This window comes from Phaethon aethereus (assembly GCF_964289735.1).
Source record: "Phaethon aethereus genome assembly, chromosome: 2".
NCBI lineage: Eukaryota > Metazoa > Chordata > Aves > Phaethontiformes > Phaethontidae > Phaethon > Phaethon aethereus.
Window position 1 is genome coordinate 59,170,496 of NC_138582.1, and position 27,342 is coordinate 59,197,837.

Below are 27,342 nucleotides of genomic sequence, written 5' to 3' on the forward strand. Positions count from 1 at the left end.
AAGGAGTGAGTTTTCAAAATGAAGTAAAAATTGAAGGATTGTGTGTTGTAGCTACTGTTTATTTTACAACTTCATTTACACGTGACCATTATGTGACTTGACTTGTTCCATTATTTTTGGCTATACCTTCTTCTACATCTCTCTCAATAAAAAGGGGGAAAAAAAAAAATCAGAGTAGGAGTAAATTCCTTTGGATTCTTATACCTCACATTATCAGAGTGGATAGTACAGAAGCCCTCTTCCCTCCCCCCCCCCCAAATCATCCTTATTAAAATGGTCCTAACAACTTTTAATACAAAGAAAGATAACATGATATTTTGGCCACAAAATCCTACGATTTCTGTTGTCTCTTCATTCATTTTCAAGCTTTTTTATTCCCCCTCAACTTAACACACAGAAATCTGGAAGTATTACCCCCTTCCTGCTTTCCACAATGGATTTTTTTCAAAAACTGAATGAAATTCACAATAAAATGTTGAAAACTTTTTTCTAAGTTCTGAAAAGGTTTTACACAAACTTACCTAATCTTACCAGTTTTACTCATTAATGTTGTCCATTTGCACAAATTTATAGAATATAATTCAGACCAGTACTGCACAGCTGTGATGAAAACCTCATTCACTGCCTTTCTGGTTTTTGTTCTGCAAAAAGCTCTTCTTCACTGAGAGCTCTCAGAAGAGGAGATTTAACTTATTTTCCTGGCCAAGTTAAGTGAAACAAGATTGTACTGAAATGGTCTGAAAAAGCGAGAATTTCTGAAGATCTACTAAGCCCTGTTACGATTATTTCAAATATTATTTAAATAAGGAAAACTCTAAATGTATCACTTGTTTTTTTCTTACAATAACAACCAGCACCAAACTGAGTCATGCACGTTACATGCTAAAACAAGAAAAAAAAAGAATAAAAGCTTTGTGGGCATACATGCTCTCTAAAAAAGCACAAGAACGTTCAAGTTGCTGTTTCGCACCTAAATGAAAATGTTCCTTAATTTCTTCAAACCAAAGTTTATCTATTGAATAGGCACGTATTCAGATTTATTGTCTTTGTACTGACTTTGATGATGATGATGATGAACACTTCATGAGGAAAGATGGAAAGCTACGGTATGGGAGAGTGGATTGGGATGAGACTGTGTATCTGCGAAGCTGCTGCTACTATTTCACATGGTTCACAAGCCTGTTCCATGACACCGTCATACAACCCAACACGGGAAAGCCTTCCTCATCTTGAAATTCTCCGACTTCCTCGGACGAGTGCAGCGGCTACTCGGATGCTAGGCGCAGCTCCATTTTGCAAGAATAATCAAATATTTAGGGGAGACGGATTTGGAGAAGAGGAAGGATAGCAAAAAGGCGCCGTTAGCCGAGCGCACTTGGGATACAGGAGAACCAGATTCAGGTCTCTGCTCTGAATTAGAACAGGATGTTAACAAATCTGCTTGCGGGGGGGGATGCGTTTTAAAGTTCCCTACTTCATCCGGAGGCAGAACAGAAACATCTGAGTAATGAGAAACTGCACACCTAGCTCTGCATCTGCACCAACAGCTTCATTTTCAAGAGTTCACAGCTCCCTCTAAATCACATTAAGACCAGAGTTTAAACGTTAATTATGGAGCATGTGCATATTAATTTTCTGCTTCCTTCTCTCCATAAGTAATGGGAATGCTTTTAAATGTCTTTTGTTTGGTTTCTTATGGGCTTACTTGGTTTCTTAATATATTACAGGGCACTTCCTGCGCTGCTTACAGAAGCAAATTTCCCACTGCTAAGTGGGTGTTTTCCCTCAGTAAGGTCAGCAGATTTGGTCCCAAGGGAATGAACTGATCTTTGGGCTCAGCTACCCTGAGGATCTAGCAGAAAGCAAAACAGATATCATTCTTGTTTAAAATTTGCTACTATATTGTATCCTTCTCAGCCACATCATCCAACACAAACAACCAGGAAACGTTTTGCTGCAATAATCCTTTCAATTAAGGCTCCCATTACAGTGAAACAGCTGCTCACTACAATACATCTTTGTCATGGAGCTATTTATTTCCCAGAAAACATTTCTTTAGTTGTTAAGACAGATGCAATAAACCAGATCCAAGGAAGTAGCAGAAATCAAAGCAGCGAGCACATCTGACCAGCCAAACATCCTTGCACTTCTCAGGGAGCGCTTTCTATGAGGGCACAATTTATTCTTCTGTGTTGACAAAAAAGCCCACTCCATTTAAAGCACATCTGGTGTCTCGCTCCCAACATAACGTCAATGATCTACAACTGAAATGGCAGCATAAGCCCTCACACATACGTCATTAAAGAGAAAAAAGAAAACAGTCCAAAAACTCCTGTCCTCCCGCTGATCAGTGGTGTTCACGTGGGCCCTTAAAAGCTTTTTTGAATGCCCGCATGATAAATATTTGATGGACAACCTCTTGTTTAATGACAAGAGTCGGGTGCTGCTGTTCGCATGGAAAGACAAATGAATCGGCACCTTGTTACTCCTCCCGTTCCACACATACATGCTCACCCCCCCCGGCCCCGAACAGCCGAATAAATGCTGAATGCCACTTATTTATTTTACTAACAAGTCCAACTCACATTAACTGTCACTGGAATATAAACAGTAGTGACAAAAAGCATTATCATCAATAATTTAAGCCAAGCTTTGTGAGTGCTTGAAAATGAGCAGTTTTCTTGCTGTAAACTCAGTCCCTGTGATTTCAACTCCAGGCAGCTTGCCTGTGTTTCAGACAAGGGCAATAGCAGGAGGAGGGGACATTCCTCTTCCACCTACATGTTCCCAACGATTTGAAAGCCTTCCTTGTCAACTGTGCCTCTGCTAGTGACCTGCAGTTAGTACTGCAGGCACCAAAGAAATTAAGAGAAGCACCTTCAGGTTAGAGGCTGGATGACAAGGTGCCCTAGAGGAACGAGACACTAAGAACCAAAACCAGCTCTGTACTCCTGTTTTCAGGCATGAGGTCCAAACCCAGCACTCACTCTTTGCCCATGAAGTCCAGACAGGTCCTCAGGCTGAGTGGGGTACCAGATCTATACAACCTATGTGGATATTTGTCTAGATATAGTTGAAGATGCCAGGGCCTTATCACTACAGTACTAAATGATTTCTCAGAACAGTAAGAATTGCAACCAGTAAACAGTCAAGAATTTGCTACCTAGTTCTCCTCTTACTCTCAAAAACTTTGTAAAAAAAGAGTTCATAAATAGTACTTAGGTGTCGTGCCCTGCTGGCTTCTTCTTCATCCACTTAGCACCAAGGTAGTTCTGTGCTCATGAAAAGAACAAAGCTGTGGGAGCACAAATCACTGCACTAGTTGATCAACAAACAAACATGTTAAAACACACAACTAACAAGGAGAAAAGGTGGCAGCCCACTTCAAGGGAAGAAAAGGAAAAGACAAGGCCACAGTACTCTTATAGTGGAGATTGTCTTTGAGGATCACTATGGCATGAAAGTTCAGTGTTGATCTACAAAGAAGTAACACCAATCTAGATCTAGATTTGGAACGACCTAAGGCTTTCCAAATTCCTGGGAATTCAGACTCTGGATTCAAATCCATTATCGACACGGGATCATTTACAATAAGTCAGGCTCAGCTCTGAAGTCTCATAAAAGAGGTCTTGACATTTACCAACTGCTGTGCTCTAGAGCCAGTATTATTTTCTGTCATAATACTCTCCTGTCAAAAGATGTACACACTCTACCATGTGCGAGGAAGAAATACAGAATGGAAAAAAAAAATCCATCCTCAGCACTCAGTTTGAGGGATGAAATATGTCCCTCTCTTGCTGATCAGAACTTATTTGAAACAAAATGAGGTAGGATGGGAGGGGAAAACACAGAGAAAAATAAATTATGTACGGATTTTAAAGAAATTATGTTTACCTCAGTGGACGAGTTTCTGGTATTGCCAGGGAGTAATTCATAGCAAAAAAACCGGTGCCAAGGCACTGCAACAAGAAGTGATGCTAATGCCATCACCCATCTTGCTGGCTAATACAGTCCAGAGCTCCAGAGCTTGCTTCTTAAGGCTTCTTTAGGCATCATCTAGTTGACTGAAGTTCTGCGTGGTAGATTCAGGGCATGCCTTACCGTAGTGTGACTGCCTTCATATGAGGCAACAGCAAGAGCAGCGAACAGCTGCACTGCCTTTAAAAATTGCACAGTGCTTTTATTGGAATTCCTCTCACCTACAGGTTGGTCATAACAATAAAAATGCATACCTAATAGTTTACTGGCTTTTTCTCCTCTTCCTTTATGACAGCATAATGAAACACGGTTGTTTAACATACAGGGGTATTAGAAATGAGAATAGGGACGTCCAAAATGTGTTTTATATCCCTCCTACTCTTTTCCAAACTTAAACAAAATCCTCTAAGACAACCCCTCCTCCACCATAAATGAACTTACAGTTCTTCCAACTTTTTAACTCTTGAACACAGTACTGATGACCACAGTAATGCTCCAAAGTCTTCCAACATTGTCCATGACCTTAACCAAATCACCAGGAAGTTTCAAGCCTGCGACTATTAATTGGGCCTAATGTAACATAAACCAACAATCTTCCCCAAACCAACTCGACACATGGACAGGAAACCTCTGCAAACCATCTGACCATGACCATTTATACACAGGTTTACTGGAGACACTGAGCAAATGATTTGGGTAATGTTGGTTTAGAGGCACCTGTTGGGTCACCAATTCTACTTCCCACCATCACAGGTGAACAAAGGATACATTCTGGTTCATAAAAGAACCATATTCCACTTCAAAATGAGATGGGTCTTTATGCTCACTCTTTTTATTAGCAGCTGACACCATCTATGGTCTACCATGTATACACAGTCTCTAGATGATGTGCCAGCATCCTCATTTAACCCAAAATGCCTTCTCCTTCTTGAATATCCCCCAATCCAAATCCAAAACAACAATTTCCCCTTGCAGACTGAAAAAGTAGAAAAGTTATTTCAAAATATGAGATGCACTATTTCTTTCTCACTCTTGTACGTTCACATCTCCTGTACATTAACGTCTTTCTTTGCCTCAGTTGCCACACAGTCCTCAGCACTCAGCCTGAAGGCATATTATCAAAACATTATCTCGGTTGTTTAGCACAACACAGTTTTAGAAAAACCATTTTCATTTAATCGCTTTTTTTTTTCCAGTTGCTTCAAGATAGTTATTTATTCTTCTCTTCCAAATGTATTCCAAAATTTGGAAAACACAAGTTCACAGGAGTTGATATGCAAGATCATCTTCCCTTTTTTTTTTCCAGCATTTGAGATAATATTTTCATTCTTCAATCTTGGGTATCACACTTGCTTTGAGGAGAAAGATTATTCAGCCTTTACGACCTAAGCATTTAAAGTCCTTGGGTCCTACTTCTTCACATAAAGTAGTTTTCCTTTTCCCAACCTCCTTCCCAGCAGACACTTTTGCCTTTGTCTCTGTGTTTAAGAGTCCTGCCCTTATTTAAAACTGAAGCACACTCCTGTTTAAAGTTTTTATTTATATTTAATATTTAATTCCTACTTCATCGCTATTTTTATTATTTTATATTCATATGGCTAAACATATTTTTATTCCTTGTTTCAGTTTCCCTTGCAGAGTTTAACTCAGCTTGACCTCTGCAAATTTCATTTCATCCAAACACTTCTTGACCTCTAAAACGGTTTCTTTTCAGATTATTCCCCTTTTACCCATTCCTTGCAAATTCTCTGTTTATTCTTAATGTTCTTTTTGGGAGTGGCTGGTCAGCAAGTTCATCCCTAAAAGCCACCAGTGCTTAAGACCAGAGTTCTAGAAAGGTTGCTGCATTTTTAACTGGAAAATGTCACCACATTCAAATGCTTGATAGTGACTGAAGAACTCTAGTTTCCCTAAACTTACTTTACACTTAAGGTTAAGAAAACCTTAAAGGCTGATTTTTGTTAATTTTGGATCTTAAGAATAGTGATGACCAACTCTCTTTGATGTCCTTCGTCTCTGCAAAACCAATTTTAAAATAACACTAGTTCTTCACAAGTCTGTAATTTGAGAAGTTGTTTGCACTAGGGAAAGATTTGGCTGTACAGTTATTAGGATCACTCATCTCCTAATTTACAATATCCCATAGCAATTCTATGTTGATTTTCTCCTCTAATATTATCTGAACTCAGCCAGATCTTATCAACCTCTTACTTCTTGCAATGTAATTTTGACTTCTAAATGATTCTACTGTAGATGTAGATTCAACAATATCCTGCCTATTTCTCTGCAGTCTTCTTGCCAATTTACAGAGCTAAGAAGCTATACCACTGTAATAATTTTTATTTCCACTTCATCTCTATATCATACAGCTTTTGACAAAGCTCAATCAAGACATCTCAGCAGAATTGGCACAACGGAAGTTTGCTGCCCTAAGGGCTGGTTCATTCCCGCTATGTGGAGGACGGAGCATAAGAAACCAACAATCAACTTCCATTGCAAGTTTTTGCCACCAAGACTCCTATGCATTCAGGGCTGTATCTCAAACATGTGGATCCTAGCTGAGATGTACACCAATAATGCACGCAAAATCATGCCAATGAACAACAAAAAAACCCCACTATACAGCCCTGCTCATCAAAACCAACACAGAAAGAACTGTGAGATTTTTCAGTGATTTACATATGCAACACACTAAAAAAAAAAAAGACCAATTTAACTCAGAGATTCATGTTTCAGGACAAAGAGCGGAGAACAAATTCTTAAAGTTTGGCTTTCCTGGCATACTCAGTACCATTCTCTTTCCATTAAAATCTGTGGGCTGACTAATCAGTATTAGGATTGCAGGACTACATGACACCTATTCAATCATATTCTACAGCCTAAGATGCTGTTATTTTTATATAATTTTATAAAATTCATTTGCATAATTTCATTATTTAATTCCATTTCAAAACACACCAGAAGGTCATTCCGAGTTTAAAATCCTTTCACATCCCCAGTAAGCCTACATCAGATCCTGAATTTGAGAAAGTGTGCACATTCAGGACAGCACTCTTGTCAGTGCTTAACTTTACAGCTGAGCCTAAAGCACACTTTCTGCCCTTGTGTCGCTCACTCACGGCAGAAATTTCTCTTCAGGCTTTAGTAGTGTTAGTTGGGAGGACTGCTAGTTTATAGCAAACTCTCTTAATTTACCATATTGTTTCTAGATTAGATTCCCATTTCTGCACTTTCACCTTCCAAATACAACAATAATAAAAGTTTTATTTTGTACATACCTCCTGAAAAGGAAGAAAATTGACTAATTTTCAATTATTTTAACACAGAAAATATCCTCCATACCAAGGACACTACCCTTCATTTCATTTGAATCTTTCCAGTGACCCATAGTCTTGATAACCACACAGAAAAAGCCCATATCGATTATTTAATTGCAAGTTAAAATAAATTTCTATTTGTCTTCTCCTCCTGATTTCTGCATCCATTGCCCCAACTCATTTGGCTTTGCAAGGCTTCAATCAACATGCTGCTGAGTTTTTGTGGTACCTGGGTCCAAAAAACATTGCCAGCACTCAAATAATAAATGATAATGAAAACAGGTGACACATTATCTAACCAACTGCTTAATGAGAGTCCCCGCTTACAATTTCTTCTGTGGAAACCAAAAAATAAAACAGCTCAGGAACTGGACTCTACCTTCTCAGTGTGGAATATCCCATTTGGGAACGGCATTACAAGGCAGTGAGAAAGGCACCGGTATTATTTATCATACGCAACAACGTAAGACAGATACAAGATTTCTGTACCCGAAGCTGTCAGTGTAATGCTTCTTGTAAGTTCACTTCCACTTAGTTGGAGAGTTTTTTACTTAATTTCATAAGAAAATGTTTTGATAATTAACAGTGAGAAAGCACACAGTAGCATTAATAGAAAAGCCTGCTGGCTTGTAAAATGCAAGAGGATTTCTGAACTCGGTTAATCACAGAATCACAGAATCACTAGGTTGGAAAGGACCTTCAAGATCATCAAGTCCAACCATTAATCGAGAACCACCATGTCCCCTAAACCATGTCCTGAAGCGCCACATCCACACGTTTTTTGAACACTTCCAGGGATGGCGACTCCACCACCTCCCTGGGCAGCCTGTTCCAATGCCTGACCATCCTCTCAGTGAAGAAATTTTTCCTAATATCCAATCTAAACCTCCCCTGGCGCAACTTGAGGCCATTTCCTCTTGTCCTATCACTAGTTACTTGGGAGAAGAGACCAACACCCTCGTCGCCACAACCCCCTTTCAGGGAGTTGTAGAGAGCAATAAGGTCTCCCCTCAGCCTCCTCTTCTCCAGACTAAACAACCCCAGTTCCCTCAGCCGCTCCTCATAAGACTTGTGCTCCAGACCCCTCACCAGCTTCGTTGCCCTTCTCTGGACACGCTCCAGCACCTCAACATCCTTCTTGTAGTGAGGGGCCCAAAACTGAACACAGTATTCAAGGTGCAGCCTCACCAGTGCCGAGTACAGGGGCACAAATGTAATGTAAAGGTATCGCTTCATTTTCACTCACCCATTGCTAAAACTTCCAAGAATAAGTACTTCAGGATTTGGACCACTGATTATAAATAACATGCTCCATTGTTCACTCCCAAGAGAACACTTAGATTGTTGGAAGTGGAGAAACCTCACCGAGATGCAGTATTTTGAGCCAAAGGATGTTTATGTAGCAGCCTGGCATGCCTCCATAGGAAAATACATGCCCAATCCAGCAGAAATCCCGTTTTTAATTGCTGAAAAGCATTTTCTGAGTTATGAATAAATCTTCATAACAACGCTTTAAGCTTGTACACAGAAACTCATTAGTTCCAAAGACATCTTAAAGAGTCCTCCCACCCCTTTTAATCAGCATCTCTATTATTGTCCAGAGTACTTTCTATTGAGCACTTAAGGATAACAAGTAATCATTTTCAAAAAAAGGAAAAAAATCACCTTTGTGGTTATGCAGGTAAAATGGGGATGAAACACATCTCAAAACATATAAACATATAGTAAATCTATAGAGAAAAAAGTCAAAACTCAAGTTGTACCACCCAAAACCATGAAGATTTTTCATTGAGGTATGTTTTATGTTTTAAACATATCCCGTCCCAGTGTAGCCAATTCATACATTTTAATTTATGAAGAGATTAGAACATGACTAGGTCTATGGTATGTCCATTCTGGCAGATGTGACAGAAAACTGTTCTGAAGAATGGAAGTGCAGCGTGCAGCTTGCCAATACTATTAAAAATCCAGTAAACAGGTACAGCTTTATCCCTTGCAGGGGTAAACAGGATTTCAATCATACACCTCATATGCACAAAACGGGTACCTTTATTTTGGCTGCACTTTCAGATGGTGAAACTAGGTGGGCTGTTAACCCCTATCTGGAGTAGCCCAACTACTATGCCCTTATAAAAATCTAATAGTAGCCGATACAATTGTTATGAGATGGAAGTAAAAACAGTCTTGAACTCAACTGCTTGAACTAAAAACATCTCCTTAAACTGAAGCAGTAACAAACTTGTAAGCTTAAGATGCACACTTGACTGATTTCTGTTCGAAGCAGGCAACAGAAACCATGCGAGCAAGTCTTTTCAAAATCAGAGTCTGTATTTCCAACTTACAAACTCACTTTTCAGACGTATAATTTAAGAAAACCAGAATGCTTGAAAGGATCCAAATTAACTACAATATTTGTGTTTTCCATCAAAACCTATTAATAACGCTGCTGTGAAAACCATTAGAACTGGCTTAAAAGGAAAAGGCCAAAAAGTTTAAGTATCTTTTTGAAATTTTTGATACAGAGAAAGACATGCAGGGTTGCAAGCATCACCATTCCATAGTAGCAGACATGAGAGACTACTCCAATGTATCTATTAAGGAATATATTAGGAGGTGATATTCTTTAAATGTTTCATTCTTTGTGGATGGTCCTGTATTACAGTTTTAAGTATGACACTTGCCATCGCTAGGACATGGTTTTAACAGAACTAATGAGGGAGAGGAATTTTGTTAAACCTTTTTTTAAACATATAGCTCAAAATCAGTGGTTTGGTTTGTTTGGGTTTTTTTAAGGTTATTTTCAAGTGATGTCTGCATATATACTTTGGGCAGCAATTCATTCACAAGCAATGTTCAGAGAATCTTGAAAAGGTAAAAACTGAAGTTGTTTCAGAGCAGAACATCCACTAATACAGAAAGTACTTTTTTTTTTTTACTGTAGTAAAAACCACTTGACCATGAAGATTTCAGTGCAAGAAGTTACAATTATGATGTTAACAATCTGTTTTCTGAGTATCACATGACAATATTCACATAAGCTCCTATTTTATTCATAAGTCTTAATACCATGCAATGTAGATCAAGTACAAAATTAAGCATCTAATTTAAGATTTTTGGACTCACTGGAGGCTCAAATGGCCAACTGGGAGCACCATCATGAGAAGCCTATTTCTCTTCACTGAATATATGACCCAAATCATAACTTGAACATTTAAGTTAGATGTCTAAAGTCAAAACTTAGACAGTGTGAAGCTCCAGAAAACTAGTGCAGCTGAGTGTAAAAAGACTGCTAATAAAACAGATGCATTATAGAACTGATGCATACACATAGGGATATCGTTCACATAGGGAAATCAAAATAACATTTGTATAAACATTTTTGTCATATTCATTTGGATAAATACTCCCTGAAACCTCTTCAGCTGTATTTGGTGATCCAAATTTGTCACTGCAACCCTTCAGTATCTTGCAATTTTGCACAGATTATTCCAAATCACAAGTCCTTTCATATCTGCAAAAAAACCCTCCACTATTTCAGTTTCTTCACCATGGTTTCAGCAATACTCAAAATAATGTTCAATTAACAATTATTATGAAATGGATATTGTTCATCAGTTTATCAATCTACACATTTTTAAAACATCATTTTTACTGATCTGACTGCTACACCAAATCAATTTTTTCAATACAGAAGAGATTTACATTTTGTCATGCTGAGCAGTATCTTAATTCAGAAACAATCCCATTCTTTTTGCCATTAACATAAGCAGAGTCATCAAAATCCAGTCCATACGTGAAATTAAGCTGATTTCCACCCATCCCTTTTTTTTAATTTACATGGTGACTGGCTATAGATATAATCAGAAATTATGAAATGAAAGTTAACAAAACTAACTAAATGCAAACTCACCTGTTACAGAAAAAAAGGCCACATAAAACAGTTACTTAGTACTGCCAAACGAGCTATTGGCCCAAGACAGGGTGAATGCATATAGTCATTCTTTATTATTTCCATCACAACAGCACATACAAGCCTTTGTTAAGGACAAGGACATCATTACAGTAGACTTCAGACACAAAGAAAAAAGATCACTAATATAATAATATCACATTCAAAGAAGTTCGGAACTAGGCTATTGCACAGTTTACTGCCTATTTGTCATCTCCAGAGAAGTAGGTAACCAGTCAGGTACGGATTTTACAGATAATTCATATAGAAAATCGCTGCTGAAATGACATGGCTTACAACACATGCAAAGAGACATCCGCCACAAAAGCAGTTCCCATCCGCAACCCTTCAAAAATTGGTCTCGTCAAGTTTCAAATTACTCCTGGAGACAATAAACGTTATTTACAATGACAGTATATTATATATTTTTTCTTATTCAGCCAGCTTCATGGACCATTAAATAACTCAGTGTTTCAGCTCTAACTGAAGATGTCTCCTTTACTTCAGAAAAGGTTGGTATTTTCACCTGGCAGGTAGCATCTTAAAACAAATACACTGAACATATGCAGAGACAGGAGACTGTGCCTTATCTCCATGATTAAGGATTAATATTACTTTATCTTAGTAATTACATTTTTAAAGAAGATAAATATTTAAGGAGGAAAGAGGAAAAAACTTTACTCATTAAGCTTTAAATGCCATCTGAACTATTTCAGCAAGTATACTACTTTTTTCCCCAGTGTTTCTAACCTCTTATGTCTCTGTCAAAATTAAAATTAATCTAGACTGGCATTGTCCATTCCAGACTAATTTCTAATTCTATAGCCTGGACAAATCCTAAACTTGGTGGGGAGAAGTTGCATAAGTTCAATAACTGGAAAGTGCAAGGTGATAAACTGGAAAAACAGGTGTTAGTGCAAGACATAGGAATGTTGGTCAGAGATCATGGCTGGGGAGTTGAGTGAGTGAGCCAGGAGGTGACAAAGAAGCAAAAGCTTAGTTGAAGGACACCAGAAAGCTCAAAAGAATAAAAAGACTTAATCAAAGGAAGCAAAGGTTTCGGGGAAAAAACAACTACTTGAACAAAACAGAAACAGAAGACTCCAAAATATTATTTAAGTGATATAAATAAAGGCAAGTAAAATATATAGCCACAGAGTGGGTTTTGTTGTTTGGGGTTTTTTTTAATAAAGTTTGTTTTATTTAGCTTTTGACTCTGATGTACTGGTGGTTTAGATAGTTTTTGTTAAAATAGTTATAGATTTCCCCTTTCTTTTCCATCCTCTGGACATGACAAAAAGCCCTCAACACTTTCTGGAAAGATACACCTACACACATACGCACACAATTTAAAAAGCTGACAGGGATAGCGGGCCAAAATGGTTACTCAGAAATATTGAATTTGTATAAGAAATTAATTCTCACAAACATATCGTAATACGAAATTCAGGAGAAGCATAATGCGGTACGACACATAACATGGGGAAACGATCCAGAGGCCTAAGAAAGCATTTTCCTCTGAAGAAAGATTGCTGCCATCAGTGATGCACACTAGATGAGTTAATGCCTATCAAATCATGCAAGAATTAGTTAATCAAATAGACTTTTTTAGACTCTAAAAGGAGCGAATTAGGATGGCTCTTCACTGTCGCTCTTGACACCTAGAAAATGGCTGTTTTCTCCTGTCAATCACTTCTGGCACAGAAGGGGCAGCAGAAGTAAAACACACAAAACCAAACACAGTAATTGGGTATTCTGCAAAGCTGCACCCAAATTCCCCAGCAAGTGCTCCCCTCTCAGCTGCCACCTTCAGCACTTTCAAGAGAAAGCTGGGATTTAAGGATGTTTCATTCTCACGCTGTCCTGGTAATTTTCCCCTGTAAAAATGACTGACAGCCTTACCGAGAATGGGATTCCCTAGCTTTTCTGCTTGCTTTATTTATTTTTCAGCCCTGTTTTTGCTGGCTCCCCTGGATACTTACAGAGTCAACATAAACTAAGCCCACCCCGTTGGTATGGGTCCCTGACAAAAGACACTGTGTTAGTTTCATAGATTGACTAGTAGAAACCCAGTGAAAAATGGTTGGGGAAGTAGAAGAGCATGGAGAGACATGGTATAAATGTAGGAATTAAGGCATGAAAAACAAACGCTAATCAGACCCTTTCCACTCCTGTACGGTAACACTTCTTCACCATAGGGGTGAGGGATTTGAACTCCACAGCGAACAAGACCAGATCTCAAAAGCACCCTAATTCTCACCGAATTCCTTCCCTTGTTTCATAGCTCTGTCGAGATATTCAATTGCAATTCACAAGGACTCCAAATTTGGTATAATTCAAATCTATCCCACTCTAGGCAGTTTTTGGAAATCTGACTTTGATCTATTTGTAACTCATATCCCATTTATGAATAACATTTAGCAATAATACCACGCCTGTGCAATCCTTTGCATTTCTTTTCCTTTAGCTTAGGTGTCAAGACTGTGTAGCACCATGGGTATCTCTGTCAGTTGATACTACTAGAACTACACCAAATAATTATAAAGTAAACCAAAAAAAGAATACAAAATGGATTAATGCAATGCAGGTTCTCTTTCAAACGAGCCTAGCCTGTGAAATGCACTGTGGCAGGATATATTTTGGTAAGTCCTTCAAAGATTTTAACAAAGGATCAGCATCTATCCTAGCTAAAATAAAAGCATAACAGTGAGTCATCATAATCAGGACAGGTCAGGATACGCTTTTGACAACGCAAACGTAACTCTGCCTTGCTGCTTCTTGCTAGAGCCTGGAGGAGAAAGTTCTCTTCCTTACTCTGCTTCCCCTACACACAGGCTGGGTGAAAATCTGCATCAACAGAAGCCATATGCACAAACAGATGAAACAAGAGGGTTTTCGTTAGTCTTGTCTCCTTCCTCCCTCAACCTAATGGTTAATGGAAAACACTAGTAAAAACTGGTACACAAAAGTTGTACTTCCACTTGGTAAATACTGATTGGTACTGTCGCTATGTGCCATGCGGTAATGAATAGTTCATCAGAAAATTCTGAAACTCCTGCTTCCTCTCATCTTCTTAGGAAAGAGAAAAAAGGATGACAGCTTGAGGGGTCACTCTAAAACAGAACCCTCCAAGAACACTCCTTAGAGAATTCAGGAAAAGTTTCATACATTTTTTTTCTCAGGTAAGTGGACCAATGGCCATAACTATAGGCAGGACACAGACACGGATGTTTACGAGACCTGTCTATAAACCATTTGAAAATGCGTCATTCTTCAGCTGATGCACTACATTTTTGGTGTCAACCTGTTGCTCAGTCAAATCACAAGGAGTGTGTATCAGTTTCTGTTGACCAGTGTTTAGAAGACAGACATAGGATTGAAGAACCACCTGGAATATCTACAAGCTCTTCTAAGGAAACAGGAAAATATGTGAATTGAGGGGTAAATCCAAACTGCTTAAGAAACTACCCTGGCAGAACAAAGTCAAGATTAAGGTTTCCCAGGAAATCACAAAAAGTGCAAAAATCTTTGGGTAAGAACTTCACAGAGGTGACTATTTAAACTCGGATATCATTATACTCAGAGTCTAGATTTTCCAATTCTTTTCTTTAGGGAACTATGATTAAAATGGTCTGAATTTCCGTCAGCCATTGCAATGGATTTGTGAGCAGAAGAATTATGCCAAAATCAGTATCAGATAAGGCAGTATAACTTCAGGACCTCTTTAAATGCTTCCTTTTTGTTAGTGGTGTCATGGAACCAGCTTGATTTCTAAAGGATACTCTTCACATTATTCCCATCCAAAAAGATGAGAGATGAGTCTGTTTGATTTTAGCATTGGAGGATATTATTTTTTTATATTGGTTTGAAGGAGAATCAGGTAAGCAGGAACAAGAATGATTCAAGCAGCATTAGTTCTTTGAAATGCAGTGATCAGCAATCTGAGAATCACAGAATCATTAAGGTTGGAAAGGACCTTCGAGATACCAAGTCCAGCCATTAACCCACCGCCACCATGCCCCCTAAACCATGCCCCGAAGCGTCACACCCACACATTTTTTGAACACCTCCAGTGATGGTGACTCCACCACCTGCCCGGGAAGCCTGTTCCAATGCTTGACCAAAAGGCTTGACCATCTCATCCAAAAGGCTACTAGGTGACCATGCATACCACTATATAATAATGTGTGATTGCATCCTCACTTGAAATTCCACCAACAGATCACAAATTCTTAAGTTTTGATATTGTTATACAGCCATTTCTATTGAATTCTAGTCTCCTTTACACAGACAACAGGACCCTTACATACAGCAAAAATGTAATACTTCTGAAATGGTTTCTGTCTTTATAGGTCTGCATAATTATTTTCATATTTTAAATTAGAAAAGTTTGATTTGTATGTGATACATAGATGCTTGAATGCCTGATGTAGATAGTTATTTGTCGTCTCTACCTGTAAGCCTTTTTAGTTATTTTTACTAAAGCAGTTGTATAAAGTCAGGATGACAGTAATGATTAAATAGGCGCCTGAAATACAGCTGGCTGAAAAAAAAATCTGAGATCACATTTAATTCTCCAGAGTAACTACAAATTCAGATCTGGGGCACAGTCTATGACAGGATGGCTTTGGTGGGGTTCTGAAAGCTCATTTTTCACCCAGACCATGTCAGTATTCCAAGTGAAATAATGCCATAAAAAGGATCCCCCAGTACCAATATCAGACAGTCCTGCTGCACCTTGGAGCAAGAATGGCATCATGGTTAGAAGTCCTTCAGCACCAAAGCCAGCATATAGTGAAACTACAGTGCCAGGGAATTTACAGTACGTATTACAAGTCAGCTCATTTAATGAGGGGGAAATGCTCAGGACTTCACCTTCTACGGCACAAAGGCTTTTGCATGTATTGTGTCCACCACACATTCTGAACAACAAAGCAATGAACATCTTACCTTGCATTGTAATTTTTGTGGGTTCTGAAAACAGAGGAATGAGCAGGAGGTAGATGAGGTAGACAAAGGAGAGCCCATTGTAACGGAAAGCACAGGCTGCAATGAGAGAAAAGAAAAAGAACATATTGCTTAATCATCCTGGGATAATCAAACTCAACAGTACAAAGCATTTCCCATTTGAGTTTACTATTTACCTTACCAACTTTTCACTACTTGTTTAAACCACGTCTACACAAGTATCCAAGCTTATGCTTAAAATAAACAATAAAATGAAATACACCTCTGAAGTATTTTCGAAGTAATATATATTTTAAGTTTAGCACAAAAGATGCATCCAAGCTACAAAGACTTTGTCCAGAATGATAGACAAGTTAGTTGTTATCTAAACTTTTTACTTTCCTCATACATAAACTCATTAAGCCATTCACCACAAAAATACATAGGGATGCATAAATCAGTATTTACGGGCTTTCTTTAAGAAGCTACATACAAGTTCATTGTATTACAATTAAGGATTATCAGTAAATAATGAAGAAGCATGATGAAGTATATTCAGATTCCAAATTACAACATGCCTAAAATCACCAGTTATCCTTAAGAGAGCAGTGTCTTTAAATGATTACAGAGGTCTCTGAATTTTACTATCACCCATTTGTTTGCTCTTACAAAGTTCTTCCAGTGAAAAGATTGTGAACTACAAAATGAAAAAGGGCTTCACAGCAACTTGCAACTGGCGTTATACAAGTTTTTCTAAAGAATGGAACTACTCTGCTAACTTGTCTGATATTTCCTTTTCTATTTTAAGAATTTAGTGTAAGTTTCTTTTCCTGAAAGTATACAGGTCATTACAACAAGGAGCAATATTGCTACAACCAAGGCATATCTTTTCAAAGAATGTCATGCGTATTCTGTGCTGAAACAGGAGTAATATGGACTTCCATACAGAAAGGATAAAAACAACAAAAAATTACAAAGTAATCTGTAATTCCACTGTGCAGCAGATGTTGAGAAATTACAGGACCTACCACATTCGACTATTCCCATGAGATATGCCACCTGCAGAAGAGTCAGGAGATAATTAACTTCGACATTTATTTACTCATGGAACGTAACTAGTATCAGTTAAGCCTTCTCAGGTCTATCCAAAACAACTTGGTTTTGGAGGACAGATACAGCCTTAGTCCTGCCAGAAACGTCTATTACAAAAGAAAACAAGTTTCTCCAGTCACCACTTCATGACATTTCATGGAGACTGTACCAGAAATGAGTTCGCAACTTAAGCATTAATTGGTCCTCATCCCATCTGTCTATTTCAGTTATAAATACAAACTGACAAGTCTCTCTATTAACGAACAAATCCATACAATAGCTACAATTTGTGTTTTACAAACTAACCAATGTTTTGAAGAACGAACTTTATTAATAGCCCTGATAGACAGACTCTGGATTTTATGTTCCACGCCTGCAGCTTAGCCAAGAAATGTGTGAACTTTATGGGTAGGTCTGGCAAGAAGGAAAGACAAGAGCATCTACGCGCTACTTCTAAACTGACATGATTCTGCCACCAGCCTTCAAAAAAAAAAAAATCTGTCAAGGACTATGAAATTCATCAAACCTTGATAGACGGTTTTTCAGAGCGAAATCCAGAATGCTTAAGAGCAGCTTCTCATTCACCTGTAAGAATGTAAACTCCGATTGCTCCTGTCACTTACTACTTAAGCTCCCTTTATAGCCACACCCTTTGAAGGCCACCTGAAGACTTACACCTACACTTGTAACTAAGAAAAACTGCAAGATAAAGTAAACAGGACCTATCCCACTGGGAATTCTGTAAGCAATTATCAGCGCTTTAAAGTGAATGTACTTGAGAAGAGGAAGTCAGCCCCACTATTAGACGCCTACAGTCAGGGGCCTCTGCAGAGGAGCACAAGATGTGCTATGGCCATTAGTGACCTTCTTGGAACGAATGGCAAAGGAGACACTCTTGACACGATCAGGACAAACCCATAAATCAACCTTTTTGCATCTTTAACTTGGGGTGGAAAGTAGTTCTTTGGCATTCACAGGAAAATGTGGTTCAAGGCTGATCTAAAGCCTGAAGGCTTTTCCACTGGTATTCAAGGGGAAGGATCAATGTTCTCCGTCATTCTGGTAGCAGAATAATAGTATTAGCAGATAATACCATTATCCAGTTATTACAGGGATTGTGTCAATCAGCTTTTAAACATGTTGAACAGCTTACTTGATTTCAGTGCAATGTTATACACATTTTCTTCTTTCTTCAGAGTTGAGCTCAGGACACTTCTTGTAGAGCACCTAGCACTCAGTTTTCTCATTACAAAGGTAGAGAACAGCAACTGTGTGCTTTAGATACCCTCCTTTATTAGTCATATGTCAATGTATGCCTTGCTAACAAGTCCATGTCAAATTTATAGAACCTCTATTTACATCTAAGTGTCCTCCAGCAAACTAGTTAACCTTGGCTAAACACTGCCTGGAAAACCTACATTTGTTTAAGCAGCTGCAAGAGCACCAGCAATACATTTCTCAGAATTAATAAATTAAAAACCCCAAAACTTAACCACAACATTTTTAAGTTTAGTCCATTCAGTATTTCCATATCGTGTTTCTTTATCTCCATTCATGTAGTACATTTTGCTGAAGAGATTAGTGGTTTATCAAGCCAATGTGCCATAGCAAAGTGCCACGATTGAACATATTTTTAGCAAGATAAAAGATCAGAAAACAGCAGCTGCACTGTATTTGCATACTTACACAGCACTGCAACATCATTTGTCAAATATATGTATTCCTAAGTTCTGATACTCAAAACTATCTAGAATAAGTTGCTGGGCATAAAATCAGCTTCGGTTTGTCAAAACAACAAAGGATGATCCAAAAAAGAAAATGAATCCATCCTCTGCACTCCCTCTGGCATTCACAAAGGTCTCCTTTTGCAAAGGCAGCTGTACGCAGATGTCCGTCACAGTGGAAAGTCTCATTTGAGGTCAACGGAATTCCATCAACTGAAAAAGAACCTATGCAAATTAATTTCTTGGCAAATCAGGTGGCACAGAAATTTCTGGATATTTGGGTTACATTGGTCAGTTTGCGCTATCATTTCTGTATCAAAATTAATGTAATTTTAGCATTTTACACTCGTTACCTCTTCTTGAAATTGTATAATCAATTAGTGAAATTAATTGCAGAGAAATTATTCTTGAACTATATTTACCTCAAAATTTACTGCTTTCTATTTCTAGACCTGAGGAGACCGCCCTTCTCAGCAGTTTTTTTCCTCTGAAACTACAGAAACTGGACTATTAACAGAGATTACTTCTCCCTACAAACGTTCCCTTATGTATTTTTTTCATGTCAAGTGTCCTGCAGAAATATAAAAATACTTTGAAGACATTTGGTAAAAAGAAATATTACCTAAGCTGAAAGTGCTAATTTTATTAGTATCCAGGAAACCCTTCAGTTTCTTAGTTTCAGAAGTATGGGTTTGCCTAAAACGAACACTGAACCAAAAGCTTAAACAGGTAAACACACCATACATGCAAAGTCCATATACACTTTCTTCTCTTCAGTCTTTTTTTTAAACCACATTTCTCACCACGTTTTCTAACAGCCTCTAGTAAAAAAACTCCAGAAATGTGATTTTCATTTCTGATGTTCTGCTGCTGTTCAGAGTCCAATGATAGCAGTAACACACAATTGTGAAAAGACATTAAGAACAGAGCTATTGATATACAGCATCTTAGTATATTAGAAGCAAACTTAACTTTTTTATAATCAGCTGAAGTACTTTAGGGCACCTTCCCTTGGGTGGCAAGAAAAAGAGCGCTTTATAACATCTAAGATTGACTTCTCTATTTGTGATTATTTGAAATATTTCTGTTTTAATGCATAGCATGCTAAAAAAATACTACCTTTAAACATGGGATCAGATTGTCATCTAAGACAAACTTACAATAATTTCATACATCTTTATACCATAGCAGACAAAGAAATATAAAGTGAAAAAAGCAATATAGAGATGTATAAAATTTTCACAAGAGACTGACATGCAAGTTACTTGTAGCAAAAAATGACAGCTGCACAACATTTCATCTTTCTGGCATACAGTCATTTGTTCAATCAAATGAAAAATTACAGTCACAGAAAACTGATGTTTTTCTCTTTCACCTTGCCTGTAAATGTATTCATAATTGACTAATCCTGCTGCACGTAATACGTATCTTTTAAAAAAAATATGCACAAAGAAAAAATCTCTAAAGCCTGTTCTGCTGACATATTCTGGGACTAACAGAGAACAGAAATCAGTTCTCAACACTTAAATCTTGCAGTGAAGGTCACATTTTAAAATATTTTTACAAGATTTATTTAGGAAGTGAGTGTAATGATTACCTCATACAGGTAAAACTACTCAGGTAAGATGATTAATTTTACTAGAATACAAAATCTTTCCAATTATGCTACAATCACTAGAGCAAATAGTTGTGTACAAAGCCTTAAGAAAAGTCCCCAATGCTGAGTATTATTATTACCATAATGATCCATAATTTCTAATAGATAAAAGTATCAGACTATATTAGGTTTAAGAACAACTCCTTAGACAGCCTTACACAAAAAGTGAGTTCTTTTCTTCTCTTCTTGAAATCAAGAAGAATTGACATTACACCTGGAAACTTAGAGGCTGCTAATATTTTAAGGGCTGCTTGTATATATCTTGGCATAGTCAATAAAAACAGTCAATATTTCAGCACTAAAAGAGGATACCCGTTATTGTATGTTGCTTTTTTCTGAATTAAAAAAAATTGAAATGTGCATTTTCACTGAGATTTCACAAAGTCATTGTCGAAAATTCTGTGAAAAGGACATACTCTTAAGTGAGACACTTTTCAAAATGACGTTTCCTTTTTCCTTTATTAGACAATATACTTTTAAATGCCCCAGACTGCAGTATATACATGTTGTGTACACATGCATTAAAAAAAAAAATGGACTCCCAGACAGTCCATAATTTATGGCTTGTTAAGGAACACAGATGATGTTTGCTCAAACTATTTTAGTTTGAACCATCTCTTCAATGCAGAATTAGAAAAAAAAAATTTTCCTGTTTTTATCAATAAAGTTGAAAAATTTAATTAATTTAAGATAGATATGTACAGTATGCACCACAAAGTTAAAAAGGAATCTTAAAAAACCCAGAAAATTCTAAGTCACATGACATTATGTAACCTTGTCCTTCTAGATTTTATTTTTCATTATTACGTGATAGCCAAAGAAAAATGCTTTTGAACTTGAAGAAATCTACTACTTCTTGGACTCACCAACAAGTTTCTGCATGTACTTACTGGGTTTTTCCACCATCAGAATTCTATTCTACAAACAGAATTTGTATTTTACCTGTTAAATAAGAAACATTGGAGGACAAAGCGGGTGATAACAGAGGAATTTGCACTGAGCGTGATCTCTGAAAGGAGAGGGGAAAAAAAATAACCTCACAAAAGATGTGTTTATTTTTTATTCTATAACAGTTTTAAAATTTATTTAATTCAGAAGTGGAAACTACCTGTTCAAAAAAAATCAGCCTTTAAGAGTGCAGGCATAGTACCAAATGGCTACTGACCTCTCATTTGTAAGCTGCAATTGTGTCAAAAGCCACAACAACAGAAAACATGAAGGACAGGTGAAGACAGAATTAGTCATCCACTCACTACTTTCACTGAAAAGGCACCGTCATTTATGTTAAAAGAATAATGTATTGCTTGCTGTACCCTTAGCTGTTCAAGAACTACATAAAAACAGTTTTTTCCACATATTTCTACTGTAGGTTTGAGAATATTATACATCGTTCTTTGCATTATCCTCTTCGGACTGTGTTAATGCTAATGTGCACATTAGCACAAGAAGGAATCGATTCAGCCAACTACAATGAGCTCATGTGCCTTGTACCTTCAGCAGGATATCGCATAGTGTTTGCATCCTGTTTTTACAACTTTACAGCTGCAAGATTATTAAGAAAGCTATAAAAGGATATTCTTCAAGATTGCTACCTTTAGACTAAAATTTTGTTTAATATTCATGCTTATTTTTCCAGTGACAAAAAAAAAAAACATTCAGTGAAGATATTCATTGGAAAAAGTGCTGCTGAAAAAATGTCTGACCCTGAGCATGCAAGGGTTGTTGGCTGAAAGACAGAGCTGATGCTGTTCACACATTCTTATATCCAGCTGATCCAAAATAAATCTCTGAAAGCAAGGGACCATAAAATGAAAGGGAAACATAATCGGTAGCTGATTGATCTGTGAAACTACTTGGTCTCCAGGAGGCAAAGTGTCCAGCTCTTAAAGCTTGGAGAACTCAGCACCAGATTCCGGTCTCTAATGCTGTAATTTTTCATGGTTATCCCATGGTTAATATCACATTTTCTACCAGTTAGATCCTCAGAATTCTGAGAACATCCAATTAACACCTAACCCAGATGACTAAAACAGGCTACAGAAGACAGCCTCTGCTACTAGGTATAACATGTGAATGAGACACTGATACACACCCAAGATGAAAACTTCTGGTAGAAAAGACCAGTCTAAGAAGTTAAACAGCTGCTAAAGCAAACACATCTCCCCCTCCAAACCAAGGTGCTCTAAAAGACCATCCATGAATGTGCACCATGAATGGTCAACTCTTCCAGGAGAAGATACAGTTAATATTCCTCTTATCAATGAGGTACTGTCCTAATGACATGATCATTAGGCTTTTCGACTTGCACCATCCTCCAGTACGACATTTATCAGCCAGGGCCCGCATTCTTTAGAATATTCAAAATTGGGGGATTCCCTGCCTCCCTCCCCCCCTCTCCCACCAAATCATCTTACTGGACACCAAAAGCTGCCTGCCCAAGGCAAGTAGGTCCTACATTAGGCCATATCGCCTGACCCTTCAGGAGACTTAGATTTGCTCTAGAAAGTCAGCCAATGAGAACAAAAGTACATGAGAAACTAACAGTGATGTTTCTAAAAGCATTCTACTAAATTCAGTTACCCTCCCTCAAAGGCAAAGGCATTACAGAATCAGTGACAGAGCAGGAGCTAACCCACCCACAGCAAGAAAGGGAATAGCCCCCTGCAAAAATACACTCTTCATCTCTCAACTTAAAAACATCGCCTTGTAGTGGCACTCCACCGCAAAAACTCCAGAAAACCTTTCTTTTCGTTGTCCAGTGCAATCAGCTTAAGAGGTACAAAAACATAAGCCACTGCAGTTTCTGCTCATGCATATACATTCCTATATGCCAAGGCAATCCACTTCAGTTACAAACATAAACACAGCTTTCCTTGCAGACAGAGCAGTAACAATTCAGAAGTTCTGAGCAACATTTTAAACTGTGGAAAAGTGGACTGCATGGAATATACAAGAGCTCAGTGAGGAATAAATGTAAATGTTAAAAGAGGTAAGGCGATTTAAAGTTTACGTAATAAGAATTACTATGAATAAAGGATTTTTCGAGGAAAAGGAGTTAAAAAGCAAATCAAAACAAAAAAACTACCTCCCAGACAGACAAGTATTTCCGACAGATATGGACAGTAGAGCTCAAGACAGCTGAGAAAAACCTGTTTTACTGCTATTTGTGTCTGCATAAAGCTTTTAATGTTCAAAGCTTTTCAACTTCTAGTACTGCTCACTCTTAATATCAACCAGCAACTGTAAGAAGAAAGGAAAACAGATTTTTCCACCTTTTCCTAAGGGTTCATGCAGGCAGCATTCTTCAACCAAAACACACACACATGCGTTCACACCAAATGTTAGCAAACTGCCCTCCAGTATTTCCTTTGCCCCTGGGGGCAGGGGTGCGCTTGAGGAGAAAACCTACCCAGCCTCCCATTGCAGCTGGGAAACCCAAAAGGCTGTACACTACTTCCTCCGTTGCCTGGTGAGCATTGCTTACGAACTAACATAGTAAAACGTTAAGCTCATTCACTGTTGGCTGGATAAAATGATCCAGTATTAAATAGTCACAGAACAGAATCTCTCAAAAACATGACGGAGCAGTTACCCTCGTCTCCCCTATAATGTTATGAGCCAACAACTGTTGAGGTACAAGGGAGAGCAAACCTCGCATCTCCTCTTCAGCTTAGACACACAAGTGCAAATCTTACTAAGTCTTTGTGGATTTCCCACTTTTACCTGACATGGGGTGACTGACATGGGGGTGACTGACCAAGTGCAGTAAAAATAATAATACTTAAAAATTAAGTTTTTCATGATAAGAAATGTGTGCTACCAGTTTCTGAAGAAAGGAAAGCTGAATTACTTCTATAAATTGCTATTTTTTGTACCTTCTAACACTTCTTCACATTTCAAATTTGTTTCAGAAATACAAAATCTTTCAGAAATTTTTCCTCCAAGAGTCTTCACAATAACAAGGAAACAATTGCCACCCATTGCAAGATTAGATATGCTGTAAACAACCTATTTTTAAGACAAAATTCTAAAAGTGACCAAAAATGTCCCTCTTCAAGAACTACCTTCTAATAATTACAAGTATCTGATAGTCATAGTACCCAGTGAACTTTAGCTATCTGTGAACTTTATATCTTCTTAATGAAACTCAGAAGAAGGGGTTAACTCCTGGCACAGTTTTGCTCTCACTCACTTCTGAGTAATTCCACTTAAAGCTCATGACAGATGAGATTGGAATTATACACCGCTGTGCAAGACAGTTAAGTGAAATGCATGTAATTTTATCATCCTTTTAGAGATCCACACAGAACTGTGTTAGCTCGGGACAAGTTACCTCCCACATCAACCATCACTGCTTCCTTCCACGTTCAACAGCTCTGCTGATGACGCTATGCTAACGTACACCACTCCCCCGTCCCACCTCTGAGCCAAGGTTTCAACGTGGTGCTGCTGCTTTGTGGAGTATCACACATCTAGTGTCTGCTACACCCAAACAGAGTCCTTTTCTTCTTTTGGAAAAAAAGAACATGAACACTTGGATAAACAGATAAATACTATGCATTTGGTTCATGTCAGCACTTGTACAATGACTTTTTCACTGGTCAATGCTCATGAGGAGAGATGATTGCTGGACAGTGAACACTTTTTAAAGGGTTTTGGTGGCGTTTTTTTGCTTTGACTTTTTTCCCCCCTTTTCCTCTCTTCTCAGAGCAGCAGTTTCAGTAAGCCTACTCTCCATCAGAAACCATCTGGAACCGATTTTAACTTCGTGGCAAATACTGTCTGGGAATTGAGTGCAGAGAGAGAGGAAGATCAAACACCTTGTTTGCCTCTTTCTTTCAGCTCTTTGGTACAGGAGCTTATGCTCCCCAACTGTCTCTGACATGAGGAAAATGAACAAAAGACCTCAGGTGTCAGCATACCACAACCACCACCTTACTCAGAGTAATGTATTTTAAAGAAGTGTCTACTCTCACAAGCAAATCCAATGTCAATATGCTTTATTGACATGACTAACTATACAAGGATTTCCAAAGTAAAAAAGGTGAATGCTATCATCAGTAAGTTTTCCCATCAGGAAGATCTGCTTAACATTAACTTATTTCAATCTCAGTGGCAGATTGGAACTAAAGTATGGCTTTCTACTGTCTCTTACATTTGCCTTAAGGTTTTGACATTTCTACATCTTGTTGTTAATCCCCTTACTCAACCGATCAATTTGAGACAAGGTTGGGGGAGTTGATTCAGGATATTTTGACAGTTCTTTACACATACACCTTTCCATTCCAATCTCCTCTCTCACAGTGATTAAAATCCATTGCAGGCACACTCTTTCCGTTCCCTCACCCACCTCATAGGATTAACATGTGCCAAAGTAAGCTCCACTCAGAAAACAGTGGTCCTAGCCTCTGTCCAAAACCAAACAAACAAACAAAAAAAAAAGGCGCAGGTGGCAATGTCTCCCTTTTTTACATTACAAAAATAGATGGCAAATCTGGGATCTATGTTGTCCTCAGGCTTTATGATTGGGACAGCATGCCACCCATCAAAATAGTGAGCACTCAACTTCATAACCTCATTTCACTGAAGTCACAACATTTTTCAATACGTATACACAAATTTGTTCATTGGTCTACGAAGAGGAAGAAGACGATGTATTCCTCCACCAAGACCCTGGAAGGAAGACTGTCCACATTCTCATCCTTGTTCCAGCAACAGCTCTTCTGTCTACAAGCTTCTCTCTCTAGGAAAATAACTGGGAGCTAAAGAAATTACTCGGCACCTCATACATTTTCATGGGATGAGAAAAGCATGTTCCTTGCCCCCCGGACATCCGGAGAGAGCAGTCCAGTTGTGCTGTTACAGTTGCATAACCCTGGCAAGACTCAACCTAAAAATAACAGCAAACGCAGAACACAGATGACGACCAAATGTCACACAGTGCTACTGCTAAACACGACATGAACCAGGGACAGATGTGGAAGACAGTTGTGTGACAGAGAGACCTCTATGAGCAGAAAGGGACCAAGACCTTCACTGACAGCTGCTAAGAAGCTATCAGACACCAGGAACACTAGGGAACTGCTAAGAACCTATGAGACACTCAGTCAAACACTTCCAGCAAATAAAAGTGACAATTTTGGCATATGTTACCAATCCCCCACAGCCATCCACACTCACTGTCTCTAAAAACACATAGATCACCATAAATCAACTGACAACTGACATGAGATGCAGAAAGAACCAAGTCCTTTTTTTTTTTTTTTGCCAGCTGTTGCTTATGCTGACACCAGTCCTAAAAACCCCTGAGTCAGATATAGGACACAGTAAAAAAATTAACCCAGACAAATGCCTTTGAGGAATATAAACATGACTAAACATCAGAGAGGTGTTAACACTAAGAAATATGAGCATTATTAGTGAAGTTGCAAATAGGAATGCGGTGTTTAAAACCCTGCCATTATTTATTCCAGTAGAGGAAAGGATAGATAAACTTCCTTTCTTGGTCCATCACTGAAAAAAGAGCTCAGAGGGTTGTAACTGCAAGCTATAAATCTGGGTGGTGAAGGAGCATTTCAGACAGTGCTACAAAGCCGCAGTGTTTACCAAAGGAAACAGAATTTTAAAAATAGTTTTCTCCAGGATATCTGTCAGTTGCGTAAAGCAGATGCAAGCCCC

At 38.1% G+C, this 27,342-nt stretch overlaps 1 protein-coding gene across 1 annotated transcript in view; it reads right to left on the minus strand.

Annotated features, from left to right (window-relative positions):
- The window catches only part of PIEZO2 (piezo type mechanosensitive ion channel component 2), a gene marked incomplete at both ends in the record, with an annotated part of 313,493 nt that overhangs the window by 242,476 nt on the left and 43,675 nt on the right, over positions 1–27,342 (minus strand). The window contains one exon of the mRNA XM_081996437.1: positions 16,195–16,290. Within this exon, the coding sequence (XP_081852563.1) occupies positions 16,195–16,290 (96 nt within the window). The remainder of the gene's footprint in view (positions 1–16,194; positions 16,291–27,342) is intronic.